This window comes from Tarenaya hassleriana, unplaced genomic scaffold (genome assembly GCF_000463585.1).
Source record: "Tarenaya hassleriana unplaced genomic scaffold, ASM46358v1 Cleome22, whole genome shotgun sequence".
Taxonomy (NCBI): domain Eukaryota; kingdom Viridiplantae; phylum Streptophyta; class Magnoliopsida; order Brassicales; family Cleomaceae; genus Tarenaya; species Tarenaya hassleriana.
In genome coordinates this window covers 1,204,330-1,221,643 of record NW_010965541.1, presented here as the reverse complement: position 1 = coordinate 1,221,643, position 17,314 = coordinate 1,204,330, and the positions used below count along the sequence as shown (strand labels likewise).

Genomic DNA, 17,314 nt, shown 5'->3' with positions numbered 1-17,314 from the left:
AAACGTTATTACTTTTCTTTCATAAAAAAAATTTTAAAAAAAAAGTGGTAAAAAAAAGATAAAACCCCTCTGGGCTTCCGACTGGGCCGATCTGTCGGACCTTCGAGGTGGACCGCCATGGTTGGCACTGCTGGTTAGTTTTCTTCTTCTGGTTCATGCGTACGTTACGGGGTCTCTCGCGTTCAATCTCTGCTTGCTAATCTCTGATTGTAATGTACTGGATCCGATCTGACGCTTATTCCGAATCGTTCTCTTAGAGTTTTGAGCGTGCAGCTCGAATTCGTGTTTAGCAATTTTTCCTGAGATGCGATTGGGGAATTAGATCTCCAGTTGCGTCTAATTGAATCTCGGAGGTCTGAAGAAGAGATCAAGATGTTGCGTCTGAGAGCATTTCGGCAGACCAACGGTAAGGTTGTGAAGATACAGGTGCATCCTACGCATCCGTGGCTTGTTACCGCCGATGATTCAGATCACGTCTCTGTCTGGAACTGGGAGCATCGTCAGGTCGTCTGATTTCCGATTTGACTTGGGCTTCTCCGAATCCGACCCCTAATCGAGATTCTAACGAACACGGGCATTTTCCAGGTGATTTACGAATTGAAAGCCGGTGGAGTTGATCAGCGCAGGTTGGTTGGTGCCAAGTTAGAGAAGCTTGCTGAGGGAGAATCTGGTGAGATATTGTTCAACTTGTTCCCCTAGTTAGGAATCTGGTCACTCGTTCCAAAATTACTGTTCTTTAGTTAATGACTGGTCGTTCTGTAGGCATGGTCTGGACTGCTCTTATCGTCGTGTGCATTGTGTTTTGGAAAACCAGTTAGCCCTTTAGATGATTTCTGTTTTATCTTTTGTGTTTTCTGCAGACTCTAAATCGAAACCCACAGAAGCCATTCGAGGAGGAAGGTAAAGATCTTTTCTGAAGCTATTCATTCACCCTCTTTCGAAATGAATGTAATGACTTATTTTCAGTTTGTTCCTCTACAAGTGTTAAGCAGGTGAACTTTTACGATGATGATGTGCGTTATTGGCAACTTTGGTGCAATCGTTCTGCTGCTGCAGAGTCTCCATCAGCAGTCAATCATCTCACATCCGGCTTCACCTCCCCTGCTCCTTCTACTAAAGGCCGGCATTTTCTGGTCATCTGTTGTGAGAATAAAGCCATTTTCTTGGACTTGGTGACAATGCGTGGTCGAGATGTGCCAAAGCAGGAGCTTGACAATAAATCACTTCTCTGGCGAGTTATTCTGTTTCTCTCATCTTAGAGCATTTTTTTCTTTGAATCTGGTACCTAGGAGATACAGTGCTCTTCCAACTAGATGGCCAATCTTTGTGTCTAATGGATCCTATGCATAAGTTGAAGTGCGTATTCCATACTTAAAACCTAGAATTTAAGTATGATATTTCTTGAGGGCCTACTATAAGGCCTTTTTTTCCAGATCGTTGTTCAGATGGTTGGCTGCTCTCTTTCTTTCTTTGCAGCATGGAGTTTCTCACGAGATCATCCGCTGGTGATGGCCCCTTGGTTGCATTTGGTTCATCCGATGGTGTCATTAGGGTGCTTTCAATGATTACATGGAAGGTCTGTTCATTCAAAAGTTGTTGCATTTGTTCTTGTTAACTATCCTTCCTAATTACACCCTATGTCGTTTCTTTTCAGCTTGTACGCAGGTACACAGGAGGGCATAAAGGATCAATTTCCTGCTTGATGAATTTCATTGCATCATCTGGCGAAGTAAATACGTGTTTTGGACTAACGCCCCTTCTTCAATTCCATTCAATTTCTTTTTTGAGTTATTTGTCTCGTACTGTCTAGTACAACCACTTTAATTTTGAGAGCATATGCAAAGTCTCCAGGTGATTGGATGAGGAAAAATAAAAAGGCAAAAAAAGAAAGGGGAAACCATGTCAATCTTCATGGAAATTTGTCCCATTTTAAGAAAGTTCAAACTGAGGAGGCCTTGCTAAGCATAAGTTTGTCTTACATTTTGAAACTTTTGCCTAAGTTCCTATGTTAAACCTTGTTTCTTAAATTGTGCTACAAAGGTTGATTCTCTTTCTCGGTTTATTTGCTTGAACTTAGAATCATTCACTATGGCTGGGAGTGGGTGGGATGTAAACTGTGGCATTCTCTTTTCCAGTTTGTGGGTTTTATATTAACTTATTTTGATTTTTTCTTTATTTTAACACTGCTAGATGAACATTTATTGCTAGTTTCATCTCAACTATTCATATGCCATTCATGATACCTGTCATTCTTTATCTGTTGGTTTCCATGTGTTTCTATTTAAACTATGAATTCTGTTGCAGGCACTCCTTGTTTCAGGTGGTAGTGATGGATTACTTATATTGTGGAGTGCAGATCATGGTACTGATTCAAGGGAACTAGTACCAAAGCTTAGCTTGAAGGTATTTTGTGGGAACTGGATACACTTTCCAAATTCATAAAAGCTCAAGAGAGACTATAGCCTCTCAAGTGTTGCTAGACATAGCAAGATTGGCCAGATTTGAGATATAGCTGAGGGTGGCTTTCTAGTTCTTAGTTCCATTGAACCATGGGAGTAGATTTGTGCACGTATGTACGTGTATTTATGAAGGATAATTAGCACTGAGATTTCCCTTGGTGCTTCCGTCCTGTCTTGTTCTTCTCTGTCAATGAGTCTATGATTTCTCTTTATTTCTGTTTGTAGTACTTTTTCCTTCCAGAATCCATTTTGTAGTTACATTTGTTTCCTTTCTTCTGATGTCCTTATTTTGTTTCTCTTAGGCACATGATGGAGGGGTGGTGGCTGTTGAGCTGTCAAGGGTAAGTGGCAGTGCTCCGCAGTTGATTACAATTGGTGCTGATAAGACATTGGCCATATGGGACACAATGACATTTAAGGTAATGTTTCACATTTCTCATTTGTATGGGCTTTTATATTGCTTTCAGTTTCTTTGCTCAATATGCATGTCACCCTTTCCTCGACAGGAATTGCGAAGAATTAAACCTGTCTCAAAGCTAGCATGCCATAGCATTGCTTCTTGGTGTCACCCTCGAGCTCCAAATCTTGATATTTTAACCTGTGTCAAAGATTCACACATATGGTATGCTTGATTAGGAGATTGTTAATTGTCTATGGTAAAATCTATGTTTCTTGATTGAGTAGCTAGTTGTTTGACTTTTCACAGGTCTATTGAACATCCCACCTATTCAGCACTGACAAGGCCATTATGTGAACTTTCATCCCTGGTTCCTCCCCAAGTGCTTGCAACACACAAGAAACTTAGGGTAATCGGTTCTTTCTTATATTGTTTTATTTTAGAGAAATGAAACCACTCAAATGGCTTATGCATCCCACCATCGTGGAAGTTATGTCAATATATCATCAGTGATGAAACCTTGAAGAACTTGTGACTTTTTTCTGCCCTGTCATCTGTATATTACATCAGCACTTTCATGTTTTCTAGTATACAGAACTTCACATGCCATCACAAATTCTTTCCCACTAATTTAGACCAGGATTAACAAAGAAATGCTCGGTTACATACATGATATTTTTTGCTTCTTCCAGAGCAGTATCTTGTGTTTTTTGTCCTATCCTCTGTAGAAGAAGATTGCGGAATGCTTGTTCTTTTGAAACCTGCATGTATTATGATTTTGTGGTGGAAAATCATCATCTTTATGATATTAGATGACGCCAGATAATCGTTCAGGCTGAAGGAAACATATGCATTATATATACCTACAATAATTTTGGATTAATTGTCTCTTTGGAGTAGCTAGTTGATCTCCATTGATCAAAATTTCTGGTTGATTTGTTAATTATAATAGCATAGAATGTTTGTTCTTTTCTCCATCTGCTTCCAGAGATTTATAGTAGAATCCCTTGGCAACTCATTAATTCCAATTTCAGGTCTATTGTATGGTTGCACATCCTCTCCAGCCTCACCTTGTCGCGACAGGCACTAATGCTGGTATTATAGTTAGCGAATTTGATCCTAGAGCCCTACCATCTGCAGCTCCGCTTCCAACACCGTCCGAAAGTAGGGAGCATTCTGCTGTGTATATCATTGAAAGGGAACTTAAAATGCTGAACTTTCAGCTATCCAACTCAGCCAACCCTTCCCTTGGAAATAATAGCTCCTTGGCTGAGACAGGAAGGTTCAAGGGAGACTCCAGTGAATCATTAATTGTAAAGCAAACTAAAAAGCATATCAGTACGCCTGTTCCACATGATTCATACTCTGTTCTGTCTGTAAGCAGTTCTGGAAAGTAAGTTACTTGGGCTCCCCTCTTTAGTCTTCTGGTTCTATTTTGAGACGAATCATTGTGTATGTTTTAAGCAAGATGATTATATTTGTTCCTTGAAATACTGTTTTTAGTTTCATACTGCTTGCAGGCTAATATGTCATCTGTCATATGAAGTAATTGCCCTTGTTTCATGAACTTTCTCCTTTCCTGAAATACTGCGTCCTACCTAACATACATGTAAAATATTTTAAATGGCATATCCCTGTTAATCATGTCCTTCTGAGGAGCCTGAAGCTACTAATCTCGTGCTGCATGAATATGAAGAAAAGAAAATGTTGTCTTGTTGTATGTAACATTTTAATTGTCTGTCTTCTTATATACCAACTATTCTGGTTGCAGGTATCTTGCAGTTGTATGGCCTGACATACCATACTTCTCTATCTACAAGGTTAGTGACTGGTCCGTTGTTGATTCTGGAAGTGCGAGGCTTTTGGCTTGGGATACATGCCGCGATAGATTTGCAATATTGGAATCTGCATTACCTCCGAGAATGCCTATAATCCCAAAAGGTGGTTCATCACGAAGGGCTAAAGAAGCCGCTGCAGCCGCAGGTCAAGCTGCCGCTGCAGCCGCTAGTGCAGCTTCATCAGCTACTGTCCAAGTCCGTATTCTCTTGGATGATGGTACATCAAACATACTCATGAGATCCGTTGGGGGTCGCTCTGAACCAGTATGAGTCCTTTCCTTGAATTATTGTTTTCTGTAATCTTGTTTGTTGTTTTATACACCCTAGACCCCAGAGCAACTAGCAAGAGCTTACCTAGACCGCTATCGTTTATATATCGAAACCAATAATGCATTTATTGTGGCTTCTGCTGTACATATTTCAGGTCTATCATCCATTGAGAAGATCCATGTTATTAGATATCTAACCTATAAATGCTTCTAAACTTTTATGTTATAGTTTTATTAAATAATTAACATATAAACGCTTCTAAGAACTTAACGAATTAACATGAGCATAATTAAGTTCTTGATTGACGATTGACAAAAATCTGAGATACTGGCTTCCAAATTATTGAGAATGTCGGTCGGATGTCATGCTTGAATTTTAGCTTAGATAACAACAAAATCTTGTGCTTTGGAATCTTTCATTACAGGTCATCGGTCTACATGGCGGTGCTCTACTTGGTGTGGCCTATCGCACATCCCGTAGGATTAGTCCTGTTGCTGCAACTGCTATTTCTACGATTCAATCAATGCCGCTCTCAGGATTTGGAAACAGCAATCTTTCTTCATTCTCTAACTATGATGATGGATTTTCTTCTAACAGATCTAGTGATGCTGCTTCCCTAAATTATCAGCTTTACAGGTACTTTGTGATTTAGTTAATTCAGTGAGAGCCTCCTCTATGTTTGTTCTCTTTTTTACCTGAAGCTGTGGTGCAGGCAGAAGACTGTTGTACATTTTAGTGGCGTTTCTTTTTTCTTTTATCAGCTAATTTACCTGTCTAGTATGCCTTTTTGTCTCTTTTTTTTTTGGCACTCCGGTATGAGTGGTAAAAAAGTAGCTTGTATTTAATGGAATGATGGACAATACTCTAGTTACTAGCTAGACTGTGTAAGCTCTTCCATTGTTGCCCCAGATGCACCCTTTTAGTTTCTACTTCAAATGTATGGCAGTATCTTTTTGAATTTTCTTTTTGAATTTTCTCAGTTCCATTTTAATCTTAATGGAAGCTTCAATGTGCAGTTGGGAGACTTTTGAGCCAGTGGGTGGTTTATTACCCCAGCCAGAATGGACTGCATGGGACCAAACGGTTGAGTACTGTGCTTTTGCTTATCAACAATATATAGTCATATCTTCCCTACGGCCTCAGTATAGATATCTTGGAGATGTTGCCATTTCGCATGCTACTAGCTCTGTTTGGCATCGGAGGCAGCTGTTTGTTGTTACACCGACTACAATTGAGTAAGATGAATGTTTTATTTTATATACAAAACAAGTTCATTCTAAAAAAATATGATTCTTCAAACTGTTGAGCCTCATTTAGAAGAGGTTTGAGTAAAAAACTCTGCTTCTTTGAACCGAAATTCAAGAAAATTTTATTACCAAGGTGGTACACAGTCCAGTTCTTCATAGATTGTAACTCTGAATCAAACTTTGTAGAGGACGCCATTACTTACCCCAATCTTAGCTTTCGAGCTTGATAAACTATATGGTGACAGATGTTAATATTTTCTGCGATGTTTGATCTTCAGATGCGTCTTTGTGGATGCCGGAGTTTCTCAAATCGATATAGAAACTAGGAAGATGAAAGAGGAGATGAAACTGAAGGAGGCGCAGGCCAGAGCAGTTGCAGAGCATGGAGAGTTAGCCTTGATCACAGTAGAAGGTCTACAGACTGTTAAGCATGAAAGGATATCTTTAAGGCCCCCCATGCTGCAGGTGGACTAGTCTTTCTCTTGCTTGATATATATATGGCTATTTTTGAAGCATTTTATCTGGATCTAAGCTTGTATTTTTGTGTTGTGAACTTGTTTGCATCTACATCAAATTGTGTCAAACTAATGGCCTGTCTTTATGCATATTCTGTCTTGCAGGTGGTACGTTTAGCTTCTTTCCAAAATGCTCCCTCTGTTCCACCATTCTTATCACTGCCGAGACAATCTAGGGTTGATGGAGATGATTCTATGCTGGATGAAAGAAAAGCCAATGAAGTAGCTGTTGGTGGTGGTGGGGTTTCGGTGGCTGTTACTCGTTTTCCAGTGGAGCAAAAACGACCAGTGGGACCTCTTGTCGTTGTTGGTGTACGGGATGGAGTTCTTTGGCTCATTGATAGGTACTAAAAGTTACCCTTAGTTGAAAACGAGCTTCATATAGACGTGTCCTGTTTTATGCAGTATAACTATTTATTACTTTCTGAAGTTGAAAAAGCGCTATTGTGATCCTTATACTAAATTCTGCTTCTTGTACTTTTGACATTTCTACATTCAGAATGTTGTTCTACTTGAACGGACAAATTGTTTCACATTACGTTCCTCGTTGTTACGTTTATGAAGAAATAGCATGTCATGCCATGTTTCTTACGCTTGGATCACTTGAGTGATACTAAATATTAAAACTCAAAATTTTTTGTTGTTGCAAGAGGAAATAAGTATTTGTATGCCACCGTCGTTTATTTGACAGGTACATGTGTGCCCATGCTATATCACTGAGCCATCCCGGCATCCGTTGTCGCTGCCTAGCTGCTTATGGTGATGCTGTCAGTGCAGTTAAATGGTATGAACACCTACTCATTTTCTCGAATATCTCTGTTTGTAGTTCCTGGTGTGCTTAATTTTTTTTCCTTGTGCAGGGCAAGTAGGCTCGGAAGAGAGCATCACGATGATCTAGCACAGTTTATGCTAGGAATGGGCTATGCTACTGAAGCCCTTCATCTGCCCGGAATATCAAAGAGGTAAATGATGCATATAACGAAAGTATACTACCATTTTGGCACGCCCATTCGTAATTGTCCCTTTTCTCCTAGTCTCTCTACACAAGAAACAAATTTTGGTGCTCCTTTTTACATCCGTGGTTGTAGTTTTATTTTCCCTCTTGTTTTAAAAAATGTACTCAAGACATAGTTGCGTCTTCTCAGGTTGGAGTTTGATCTAGCAATGCAGAGCAACGATCTCAAGAGGGCTCTTCAATGTCTTCTCACGATGAGCAATAGTCGGGACATTGGGCAGGATGGTTCTGGTCTCGATTTGAGCGATATTCTTTCTTTAACAACTAAGAAAGAAGATGTGGTCGAGGCTGTTCAAGGAATAGTGAAGTTTGCAAAAGAGTTTCTGGACCTTATTGATGCTGCAGATGCCACTGGACAAGCTGATATTGCTCGCGAAGCGCTCAAAAGGTTGGCCACTGCAGGTTCAGTGAAAGGTGCATTGCGCGGTGATGACTTACGAGGGCTTGCTTTACGCCTAGCAAATCATGGAGAATTGACACGCCTAAGTGTACTTAACAATCTCTCTTTCCTTCTGTTTCTATTTAAAATATATGAAACTTTTCAAATGACAAGTTCCTGTAACAAGAGATGGAAGAATTCGTGGTAATGAAATTCTCATAGGTGTATTGGCCTACATCGATCTACTATGGCCTTAATTTAAGAACAATTAATTTTGCTGCAGGGTCTGATAAACAATCTGATCTCCATAGGCATGGGGCGTGAAGCTGCATTTTCAGCTGCAGTTTTGGGGGACAATGCTCTCATGGAGAAAGCATGGCAAGACACGGGAATGCTCGCAGAAGCTGTGCTTCATGCCCATGTATGATCGATCTCCTTCGTCTGAACTTAGTTTTTGCTTGTTTTTTGGTTTTTTGTAAATACTTGAAATTCTGAATTTTATAACCGACTTGATCATGCAGGCACATGGTCGTCCAACGTTAAAGAATTTGGTACAGGCTTGGAACAAAACTCTGCAGAAGGAAGTTGAGCAGGCGCCATCTTCAAAAACCGATGCGGCGAGTGCATTCCTCGCCTCCCTCGAGGATCCCAAGCTTACGAGTTTGTCCGATGCTTCCCGGAAACCACCCATTGAGATACTGCCTCCGGGAATGTCGTCCATCTTCGCTTCCATTTCTACCCAGAAAAAACCTCCACCCATCCAGAAAACTTCACAGCAAGAACCAACTAAGCCATTGCAAATCGAAGCACCTCCTTCCTCCGAAGCGCCACAAGCCGCTCCTGTTGAGTCAGCCGCACCAGAACCCGTCCCTCCTGCTGCTCCAGCGCCCGAAGCAGCAGCCGAGACTGAACCAGCGTCAGAGACTGAACCCGAGCCTCCGGTAGAAAAGGAGGAAGTTTCTTCAGAAGATAAAACCGCTTCCTTCTCAAGCCCGACCCCCGAAACCACTGCAGCTGTAGAGGAAAGCAAGAAAACCTCACCCGAAAGTGAGTCGGAGAGTGAACAAGCAGCTGAGAAGCAAGAAGCCGTAGCTCCTGCAAGAGACTATACGAAAGATCTGGATTTCTTGAATGTCTAAGTTAGTTGAATTGCTAAATGAAAGATCGTTCATGAAACATGAGCAGAGCGTGTAAAGATGTGCTCATTCGAGTTTTGTGACTACATCATTAGAAACATGAACGTTTTGCCTTTCCGTGCTGTTACTACTCGATGGTTTGTGTTGTAGTTGTCACTGTTGAACCTCTCTCTGAGATACGTGAATTTGTTGGAAGTGTAGTACGGTCTCACCACTACAAACACCTATTCCAGCCTTTGGTCTTTTTTCTTTTTTTTTTTTTTTAACCATAGTTTATATTGTTATTTATGCTCAACAAATACGCCTGTGTTAATATTCAATAATTCAGATGACACCATTTTTCCAATTATTAAGAAAAAAAAAGGGTGTAGAAGGTAGCTACTGCTGCTGCGTCTTCAAATGGTCAAAATCACAAATTTCAGAAACTATGAAAGTGTTGCTGTTACTTGAAGCCAACACTTAGGAGAAGTTTTGTAGCCAGAGGAAGAAAGCTCTGTAGTGTAGGAAACGAGCCTGTACATTCCGATTCAAAGATAAATCCATCAGCAAACCAAATTATACAAATCAGTTCAAATATCCAAAGTTTGGTTGATCATATGTATGCGTAATCCGTTTCGTATTTACAAAAAATTCAATAACCACATCTTTCTTCATCTGACGCCAAATATGATAATGATATCAGTGGACAGTACTAGTTCCTCCAGTCTTGGAGGAGTTGGAGAGGAGCAAGTCCTTAAGTTGCTTGTAACTTCTGAGCTCTTCCAATGCATCAGCTGTGCTTCGAGCCATGGAGATTTCAGAATCCGCACCATACCCTTCTCTCTGACCGGACATTGACATGTAAGAGCTCGTGTCTTGTCTCAATGGCGGTGCTGTCTTCAGCATGTGGACCAGAACTCCCACCGCTGCGTCCTGCGACTTCCTTGATATCGGCAGCGACTGCGATGTCATACTCTGGGGTTTTTTTCGATCAAGGCTATGGTGGCTGCACAAGAGCAACGATAGTTATGTTATAAAAAAACTTAAAATCAGATCAGATTAGACCCACTGCACTGCAGTTCTATTACCAAAAATCCCGATCTAATGATTCCTCTAAAGACCCCTTCTTGTCTGTTTGATGGTGCTTTTTTGTCTAACCGAGAGACCAGAAAGCAATCCCATGATCCTTTCTTTAAATGTATCTCACTCACCGAGATGGTTATGGACACTTGAAACCTGGGGGGCAGCAGAGTTCTGAATGTTCCTAACATTCTTAATGCATTGAATAAACAGTAGAAGATATGGACAATTTTGCAGCTCTTCTTTCTTCATAAATTTTGGCATATAACCACAAAATGCGTCTGAGGTGATTATGAACATGCCAAAACTGGTAATAAAACGTGCAAACAGAAAAGCTAATACAATTGCTAGGGACCGTGAGTCATGAATGATTTCCAACAAAACTAGCCGGATGGAACTTTCTCCCACAAACCCTACTAATGGAGGAGGATGACATGAAAAAGAATAGCAGAAAACAAAGAAATGAAAGAGAGGATATGGTCTCTAAGGAGGATAAATTAGACAAGTTCAGGATTTCTATATTGAACAATTTTCGAGTCCAGAGATTCCCTTGTGGTGTTCATTTACCTGAATGAAACTTTGTTTCCTAGAGTCATTGTGAATGTTCATCTCTTAATTCTTATTCATTAGAAGTTCAAACTAATGCAAACTCAAGAGAAGTTTAATATTTCAGGGCATTAAGTTAGATCATGATATCACTTGGCCACCATCTTTCAGGGGATGACAGAGGCAAAACCAATTATTACCTGGCTTGAGATCCTGGTTCATCAACGTCATCAAAATCAAAAGGACATGAGCAATCAGGGTCATCCAAATCTTCTTGGGAAGATAATCTACTGGGGCTCCTAGAAAACCCAAATCTTGGTGAGCCACTCGAAGACAACACTCCTGAGAAGCGGCCCGAATCACATTTGCTGTCTCTTGTCACCTGAAAGGTTAGTTTAAAAAAAAATAAACTTATCGGATGAAATAAGGTAAAGAAATGTGAGCTCCTACTTCCATTTAGAATGAACAATAAAATGAAAATTACCTTATGGGTTGAATAGTGATTCATTAATCCAGAGGGAGACTCTCCACTTCTCGAACTCCTGTACAATGCAATTCCCGGAAGAGAGTCCTGTGACGAGGGAGAGCGTCTCGTGCTTTTGGGGGAGAAAGGTGGCAGAGAATTCTTACTTGGGTCAGGAAAGTTAGATGTAACGTGTCTGTTGAATGTGGCTGTGGAGGGAATGGTCACGGGTGCGGTTCCTGGCCGCAGGTTACTACTTGAAAGGTATGTGGGTGTAGAGGGAGAAGCAGACAGCGAAAATGGAGGCGAAACCTGGTAATTTTCATGAAAGACGTCACTACGTGGAGAGTGGAAATCATTAAATCCTGATGGCAAATGATGAGAATAAGCGTGTGAAGCTCCAGCTAGAGATTGGCTTGGAGTGAACTGAGCCACCGGTCTGTGAAAGCCACTGGTCCAGCTATGTGGACGCTCAGATGAACCAGACAATGGAGGCAGTCCAGCCCTTATCGGAAAGGACGTGGCATGAATTCCCTTCCCTACAGAAGGGAAATATCTCATGGGGTCTGTGGTAGGACTCCCCACATAATCTGTGATGATCCTCGGAGGCAATGTGATGTAAGCACCAAGATTGAAATCAGAAAGGTTAGATCGGTAAGTCACTGAGACACAAAGGTGACCAGGAGGCACTTCGACAGGTGCAAAACGGTACTCCTTCATTGTCTCTGTTTCTGAACCAGAGAACATATCACTGAAAGACGAAACTTTGTAAACAAGGTCAAACCCAGAAGCGGCCATGGAAGAACTGAGCTGTCGGGAGACACGGTAAGCAGGGAGAAGCCGTGTTTGTGAGTAAAGAGAGCGCAGCAGAAGGATGGACTTCTTGTAAACCTTCTGGTAAGGCAAAGAAGGTTCAGCACTCTGAGGTGACATGATCAATGGATTCTCATACTGAACAACCCATCTCTCGATGACTGTCTCGGAAGATGATGATGATGATGATGAAGCCGTGTAATTTTCATTATTGTCCAGATTATTGGAGGAAGCCGGATGAACGAGAATTATATCAATGATCATAGAATCCATGATATTCCTATGCCAAGAATGCAGTTTCTCTAGTGCAGCAGGACGGTCTCCCATCACCAGATTGAACCATTTGTCACTCTTTTTGACATTTGCAGCCGAAAAACGATCGCGAGAGCGACCACGGACTTGCAACGAAGGAATTCTAGACTCGAGGACTATGTGCAATGCCTTTGGGAAGAAGTGAGAAACAATCTGCTCCAGTTTCCCAGAATCCGAGAGCGAATTTCCCGGAAAATCCATTTTCCCACAAACCCTAGACTCTAAAAACCAAATGAACACAGATTTCCAAAAGGATCATGCTCCCACGTACCCAAGGCCGGCTCCGAATTCGAATTCCTAAGAGATCTGACAAAAAACCCAGATCACAGATCGTTGTTTCGAGAACGAAGAGACAAGATCCAGTTCAAAATACAGTGATCAAATAGAAATCTTAATCTACATCGTCAGAGGACAAGAAACCTTCGATGTTAATGCAGCAGAAACCGAAAAAAGAACGAGAACAATGGATCATGGAAATCGGAAGAAGACGAGGGAAAAATCGATTCCAAGGTTACCGTGCGAGAGAGAGAGATCGAAGAAGCTCAACGTAGAAACTGGGGACGTCAAAGATGGCGTATCCGAGCTTGCAAAGACGACGAATAAATCGAGTTTCTGAATCAGAGCTAGAAGGAACACACGTAGACGTAGACACTAGCACAGGGAATAATTTAAAAGAAAGAAAATAAATAAATCAAATGAGAAAACCGGCGAGAGACTCTCCAATGAAAAACGTACACGCGTTTTCGGCTACTTGTGTTTCCACTTTTACCCTTCCATTTCTGTCCAATTACAAAAAAAAAACAGCTTACCTGGTCATGACAATTGGCTTAATTTGATTGGCGCTTTATGAAATTGAAATCCACGCGCTAAGACCGAGCGTGTAAATAGTTTGGATACATATGTCTATGGGCCTAAAAGAAACATAAGGCTGATACATAAATACCTAATTTTCAAATTACTAAATAAATACTCCAATTTATTTAAATTATTCTAAATAAATACCAATTCGTTATCTGTTAGTACAAATTAACCCTGTTGTAGATTACCGTCGTTGTCGTATTTAATTATTACAAATCGAACAATTTATTTAATAATTTAAAAATTAGGGTATTTAGGATAAACTTTGATATTTTTATGAAATTTTCCATAAATTTTAGACTTCACAATTTCCCTTGACGGATCTCAACGACACGCAAGAGAGGTTATTAAGATTTAAATCTCGAAATTTCTCAAGCACAGCTTGTGAAGAGGTAAAGCATAATACTAGAAAAGGACATCCTCGGAAATTTCAACCGAAGTTCTTCCTAACAACAGCCCCCAAAAAAAATAGAAGAAAACATTATGTGATTTGAGAGATCCTTAAAACCACATTAACAGGAGACAAAAATGGCTCAGCCTCTGCTTCCTTTCTTCCCTTTCAACTCAGGGTCCCTGTAACAACACACGCAGACATGAGCAAGACTTCCATTAAGTGATCTGAATTCATAATTTGGATTTGACCATGTCTAAAGCTTGAAGCAGCTGGATTCAAACCTCTGAACGTGGTCCAGTATCAGAAGTCTTGGCCCCGGCGGGATATTCACGTCTCTTAGCGCGCTGGCGAAAACAATACCAAGCAGAAGAATCACAGATGATGATGATGATGATACAGGAAAGTTTAAACTGTTCAAGAACCGAAAAGCTCCAAACTTTAACCCAATTTTTACCTGTCAGTGAGCAGACGCAAGGTGGAGTCATTTAACAAGCCCTTCTTGAAATTCTTCTCGTATTTCTCAAGGCCCAGCTTCAACAGCATGGATCTTGCCTGGGCGTAATACGGGTCCTCAGCGGTTGGTTTAGAGAACCTTTCTCCCAACTGGATTACGCGGATAAAGAATCTGTTTTTTTAGAGAGAAGAAAAAGAAAGAATGTGCAAATGGTTCAGCTGTAAGTTTGCAATCTGAGCATTGACCTTGAAAAACAATCCTTGGAAGAGCGCAAAACCGGCTGCGGTGGTGATGGCGTTGACAGGCTGTCCTTGCAAGCCTGAGCTTACCAAAGAATAAGCTGCCCCAGATCCTAATGCCGCAACCACACTGCAAGGCTAAATCATTATACTCTTGGATAACCCAGATCACAAATCTCAACAAACAAACAGACAAACAAATAGAAACAAGAGAAATGGAAGTATAAACACTAGTTATAGTTATAGATCACATGTGCTGTCAGCTACTTCAGAGCCAAAGGATGAAAGCTCGTACAGCAGAGCTGGAGGCAAGGTTCCAATGGGTGGGACTGAGTACAAATGGTTGTTGAATTATCAGAACTAGGAATCGGCTCAAACTAGTATAAGCTTATAGCAAGCTACACTAGGAGGAGACAAGATTCAGCAGCAGCGCGAACTAGAGAGAACCTTTCAAGGAAAATTGGAAGATGATAAAAGCTTGCAAATGATACTCACGCAGACTCAAGATCCTCCTTGCCTCTAAGCCGTTTCATAATGCACGCTATGCCTGCATTTACACCGGTAATCGCAGCAAAGTTCCGAGCTTGGACCAATGGCCCGCCAACAAGAGCCTACAAAAGAATAACGCCAGCCAGTTCCATGAATCGCAGAAGCAGGAAAACACGGTAAAATCCCAAAATCCCTGAACGAAACTCGTAAACTTCGACCAAGAGCAAACCCGGCGTCGAACAATTTCCATGTAAAACCCATGAAACTCGATAAAGGGTCAGATTAAAATCGCAAAGTTAGATGATGGTTCGTCACAAAACCGTGGAAAATAAACCCGAGACTACAGAAACCGATATGAAAAGCGAAGGAAAAAGGGGGTTAGGGTTCATGGGGAAATCAATCACCTGAGCTTGCTTGAAGGAAGCCATAGCTTGAGGGTCGAGACCCGGCTGAGGCATTTCTGGGGAGAGAGTGCCCATGAGACCGCCGATGAAAGCTCCCTGAACACCGCTCATGGCGGAGACGATGGCGGCTTCGACGGGCAAAGACTGCTTGGACAACCAAGACTTGAACCCACTCTCCACCTCCTTGAATTTCACCTGAAACTGCTGAATTGGGTTCTGCTGTTCCCTCATCAGATTGGCCACCGCAAACATCTCTCCAGTCGGCTGCTTTGCTCCTCCACCTCCGCCTATCCCCATCTTCTCTCTTCTCCAACCACTGTCTACGTCTTCGCGATTTGTCTGTCCTTCTTTGGTTTCGCTTCTTATCTCTCTTCCCAGTCCCCACCCTCGCCCTCGCTTTCAGCAGCCATTGGGCTTCTAATGGGCATTTTTGCTATTGTTGGGCTATTGGGCTTGTCTCTAAAGCCTGTTTTGTGGCTCGTTTGTTTTTCTTTTTTTCTTTTTCATTTTTTTGAAAGTTATGATTTTTTTCGGCAGATCTGCAGTAAAGAAAATGGTTTCTTTACAATATGAGCATATGGGTTTGCTATGCCATGTTTTTGGACCCATTGGGATTTGATACACCACATCGGGATATTATCTCCCTCGTGACCAAACAGTCAGGAAACTGAACAAAGAAGTTTTGTACCTTTAGGAATCCGGGAAAATAATAGAAGTAAACCCGCAAAAGAAAAGACCCAACCAGAAAAAGGAGGCACGAAAGCAACGCAAAGCACAGCACAGCACCAAGAACAATAAAATCATTATTGTTGCATAGGCCGTGGTGGCTTCGTGTTATCATCATATAGAGCAATACTCTTCATTCACTCACTGATACCAACCAGCCATATGCGTGTATGTGTTACACTAACAATAACACGAACGAATAGAAATATCTTTCCGGTTTCTTCTGAATTTCCGTCGTTTACGTATCTCTGTATGTGCTTCTCCCGAGGACAACGCCTCCTCTCTACCGAAAGGCAAAAGGGCCTGAATAAAAGTTTCATTCCATGGGGCCGAACTGCCTCAGTGCAATGAAACAGATGGCAGTAAGCATGGAAAACTGGACACGATGAACTGTTATCTCTGATGAAGAGGATTGCATCTCCACAACTCTCCCCATCCCCCCACCACCCGGATTCTGATTCTGGGTTGGGGGAGCCATGACCTGGCAGTTTGGATCTTGATTCTGCGTCGGTGTCGCAGTATTTTGTGTTGGGGGAGCCACAAACGGTCCGTCCTGATTCTGATTCTGAGTTGGGGGAGCCATGACCTGGCCGTTCGGATCTTGATTTTGCGTCGGTGTCGCAGTATTTTGTGTTGGGGGAGCGACAAACGGTCCGTCCTGATTCTGATTCTGTGGTGGTACGACTGTGCCCTGAGCTGGGGGAGGAGACATATACTGACCATTCGGATTCTGAGTTGGCATTGCTGTGTTCGGAGTCGGTGGAGCCATGAATTGCCCGTTCTGACCCTCCTCGGTAGGAGGAGCCGAGAATTGGTTGCCGGGTCGTTTTATCCTGCATTTGAATCATGAAAAATCATTAATCAATCAGAACTTACCTGAGAGAGATACACGTCCTCGCTGATTAAAATTATTAAGACTTGATCCCATGGAGATCTTATAACCATGAAAGGCCGTATATAACACCACCTATTAGTAACGGGGCAGAAAATGATAGCATATTCTGAAGCCTTGCAGGTGAAAGTGCTGGTTCCATCATCGTAGGCATAGCTATAAGCTCTAGGACAAGCTTTCTTGAAGACCGTAGAGTAGAAAGACGGACGGCATGTGTTTGGGTTCGCAAACTGGCCGCTGCAACAGTACTGGTCTGATCCAAATGCCTCGCATGCGCTCTTGCATGCAACAACTCCTCCCTCTTCCTCCTCCTTCCCCACCACCTGAAGCTCCTTCGGACATCCCAGGTTAAGATCAGCTACACAGCCGGTGGCGTTACATGCTCCAACCGCTCCACGTGTCGACAGTT

General features: G+C 41.8%; 4 protein-coding genes across 5 annotated transcripts in view; 1 reads left to right on the top strand and 3 right to left on the bottom strand.

The window, feature by feature from the left end:
• The first annotated feature begins 32 nt into the window (after nt 1-32).
• LOC104814960 lies at nt 33-9,483 on the top strand. Its single transcript, XM_010543221.2, has 22 exons — nt 33-133; nt 258-504; nt 586-670; nt 861-900; nt 983-1,231; nt 1,477-1,576; nt 1,655-1,729; nt 2,305-2,403; nt 2,762-2,878; nt 2,966-3,081; nt 3,166-3,265; nt 3,891-4,249; nt 4,628-4,958; nt 5,389-5,600; nt 5,981-6,199; nt 6,490-6,676; nt 6,832-7,070; nt 7,418-7,510; nt 7,587-7,688; nt 7,872-8,229; nt 8,404-8,541; nt 8,642-9,483. The coding sequence occupies exons 2-22, from the start codon at nt 373-375 to the stop codon at nt 9,257-9,259; spliced, it is 3,969 nt and encodes a 1,322-aa protein (XP_010541523.1). The 5' UTR covers nt 33-133; nt 258-372; the 3' UTR covers nt 9,260-9,483.
• Nucleotides 9,484-9,757: 274 nt separating this feature from the next.
• Nucleotides 9,758-13,100, bottom strand: LOC104814959 (autophagy-related protein 13a). 2 transcript variants are annotated; one of them, XM_010543218.1, is made up of 4 exons: nt 12,965-13,100; nt 11,346-12,755; nt 11,062-11,243; nt 9,758-10,241 (listed from the first exon to the last, which is right to left on the bottom strand). In XM_010543218.1, exons 2-4 carry the CDS (start codon nt 12,648-12,650, stop codon nt 9,935-9,937), a joined length of 1,794 nt encoding a protein of 597 aa, XP_010541520.1. In that variant the 5' UTR covers nt 12,651-12,755; nt 12,965-13,100; the 3' UTR covers nt 9,758-9,934. The 2 variants fall into 2 exon arrangements, with proteins under 2 accessions (XP_010541520.1, XP_010541521.1); XM_010543219.1 differs by adding an exon at nt 10,324-10,471 and having other exon boundaries at nt 10,148-10,241; nt 11,346-13,100.
• A 536-nt stretch (nt 13,101-13,636) lies between these two features.
• Nucleotides 13,637-15,631, bottom strand: LOC104814958. The gene is made up of 6 exons (XM_010543216.1): nt 15,288-15,631; nt 14,890-15,005; nt 14,401-14,524; nt 14,156-14,304; nt 13,983-14,045; nt 13,637-13,880 (listed from the first exon to the last, which is right to left on the bottom strand). The coding sequence occupies exons 1-6, from the start codon at nt 15,582-15,584 to the stop codon at nt 13,841-13,843; spliced, it is 789 nt and encodes a 262-aa protein (XP_010541518.1). The 5' UTR covers nt 15,585-15,631; the 3' UTR covers nt 13,637-13,840.
• A 415-nt stretch (nt 15,632-16,046) lies between these two features.
• The window catches only part of LOC104814956 (pathogenesis-related protein 5), a 3,041-nt gene continuing 1,773 nt past the window's right edge, over nt 16,047-17,314 (bottom strand). Inside the window, exons 2-3 of the mRNA XM_019202696.1 lie at nt 16,981-17,298; nt 16,047-16,846 (exon numbers count right to left, since the gene is read on the bottom strand). Of these exons, the coding sequence (XP_019058241.1) occupies nt 16,330-16,846; nt 16,981-17,298 (835 nt within the window). The 3' untranslated portion in view covers nt 16,047-16,329. The remainder of the gene's footprint in view (nt 16,847-16,980; nt 17,299-17,314) is intronic.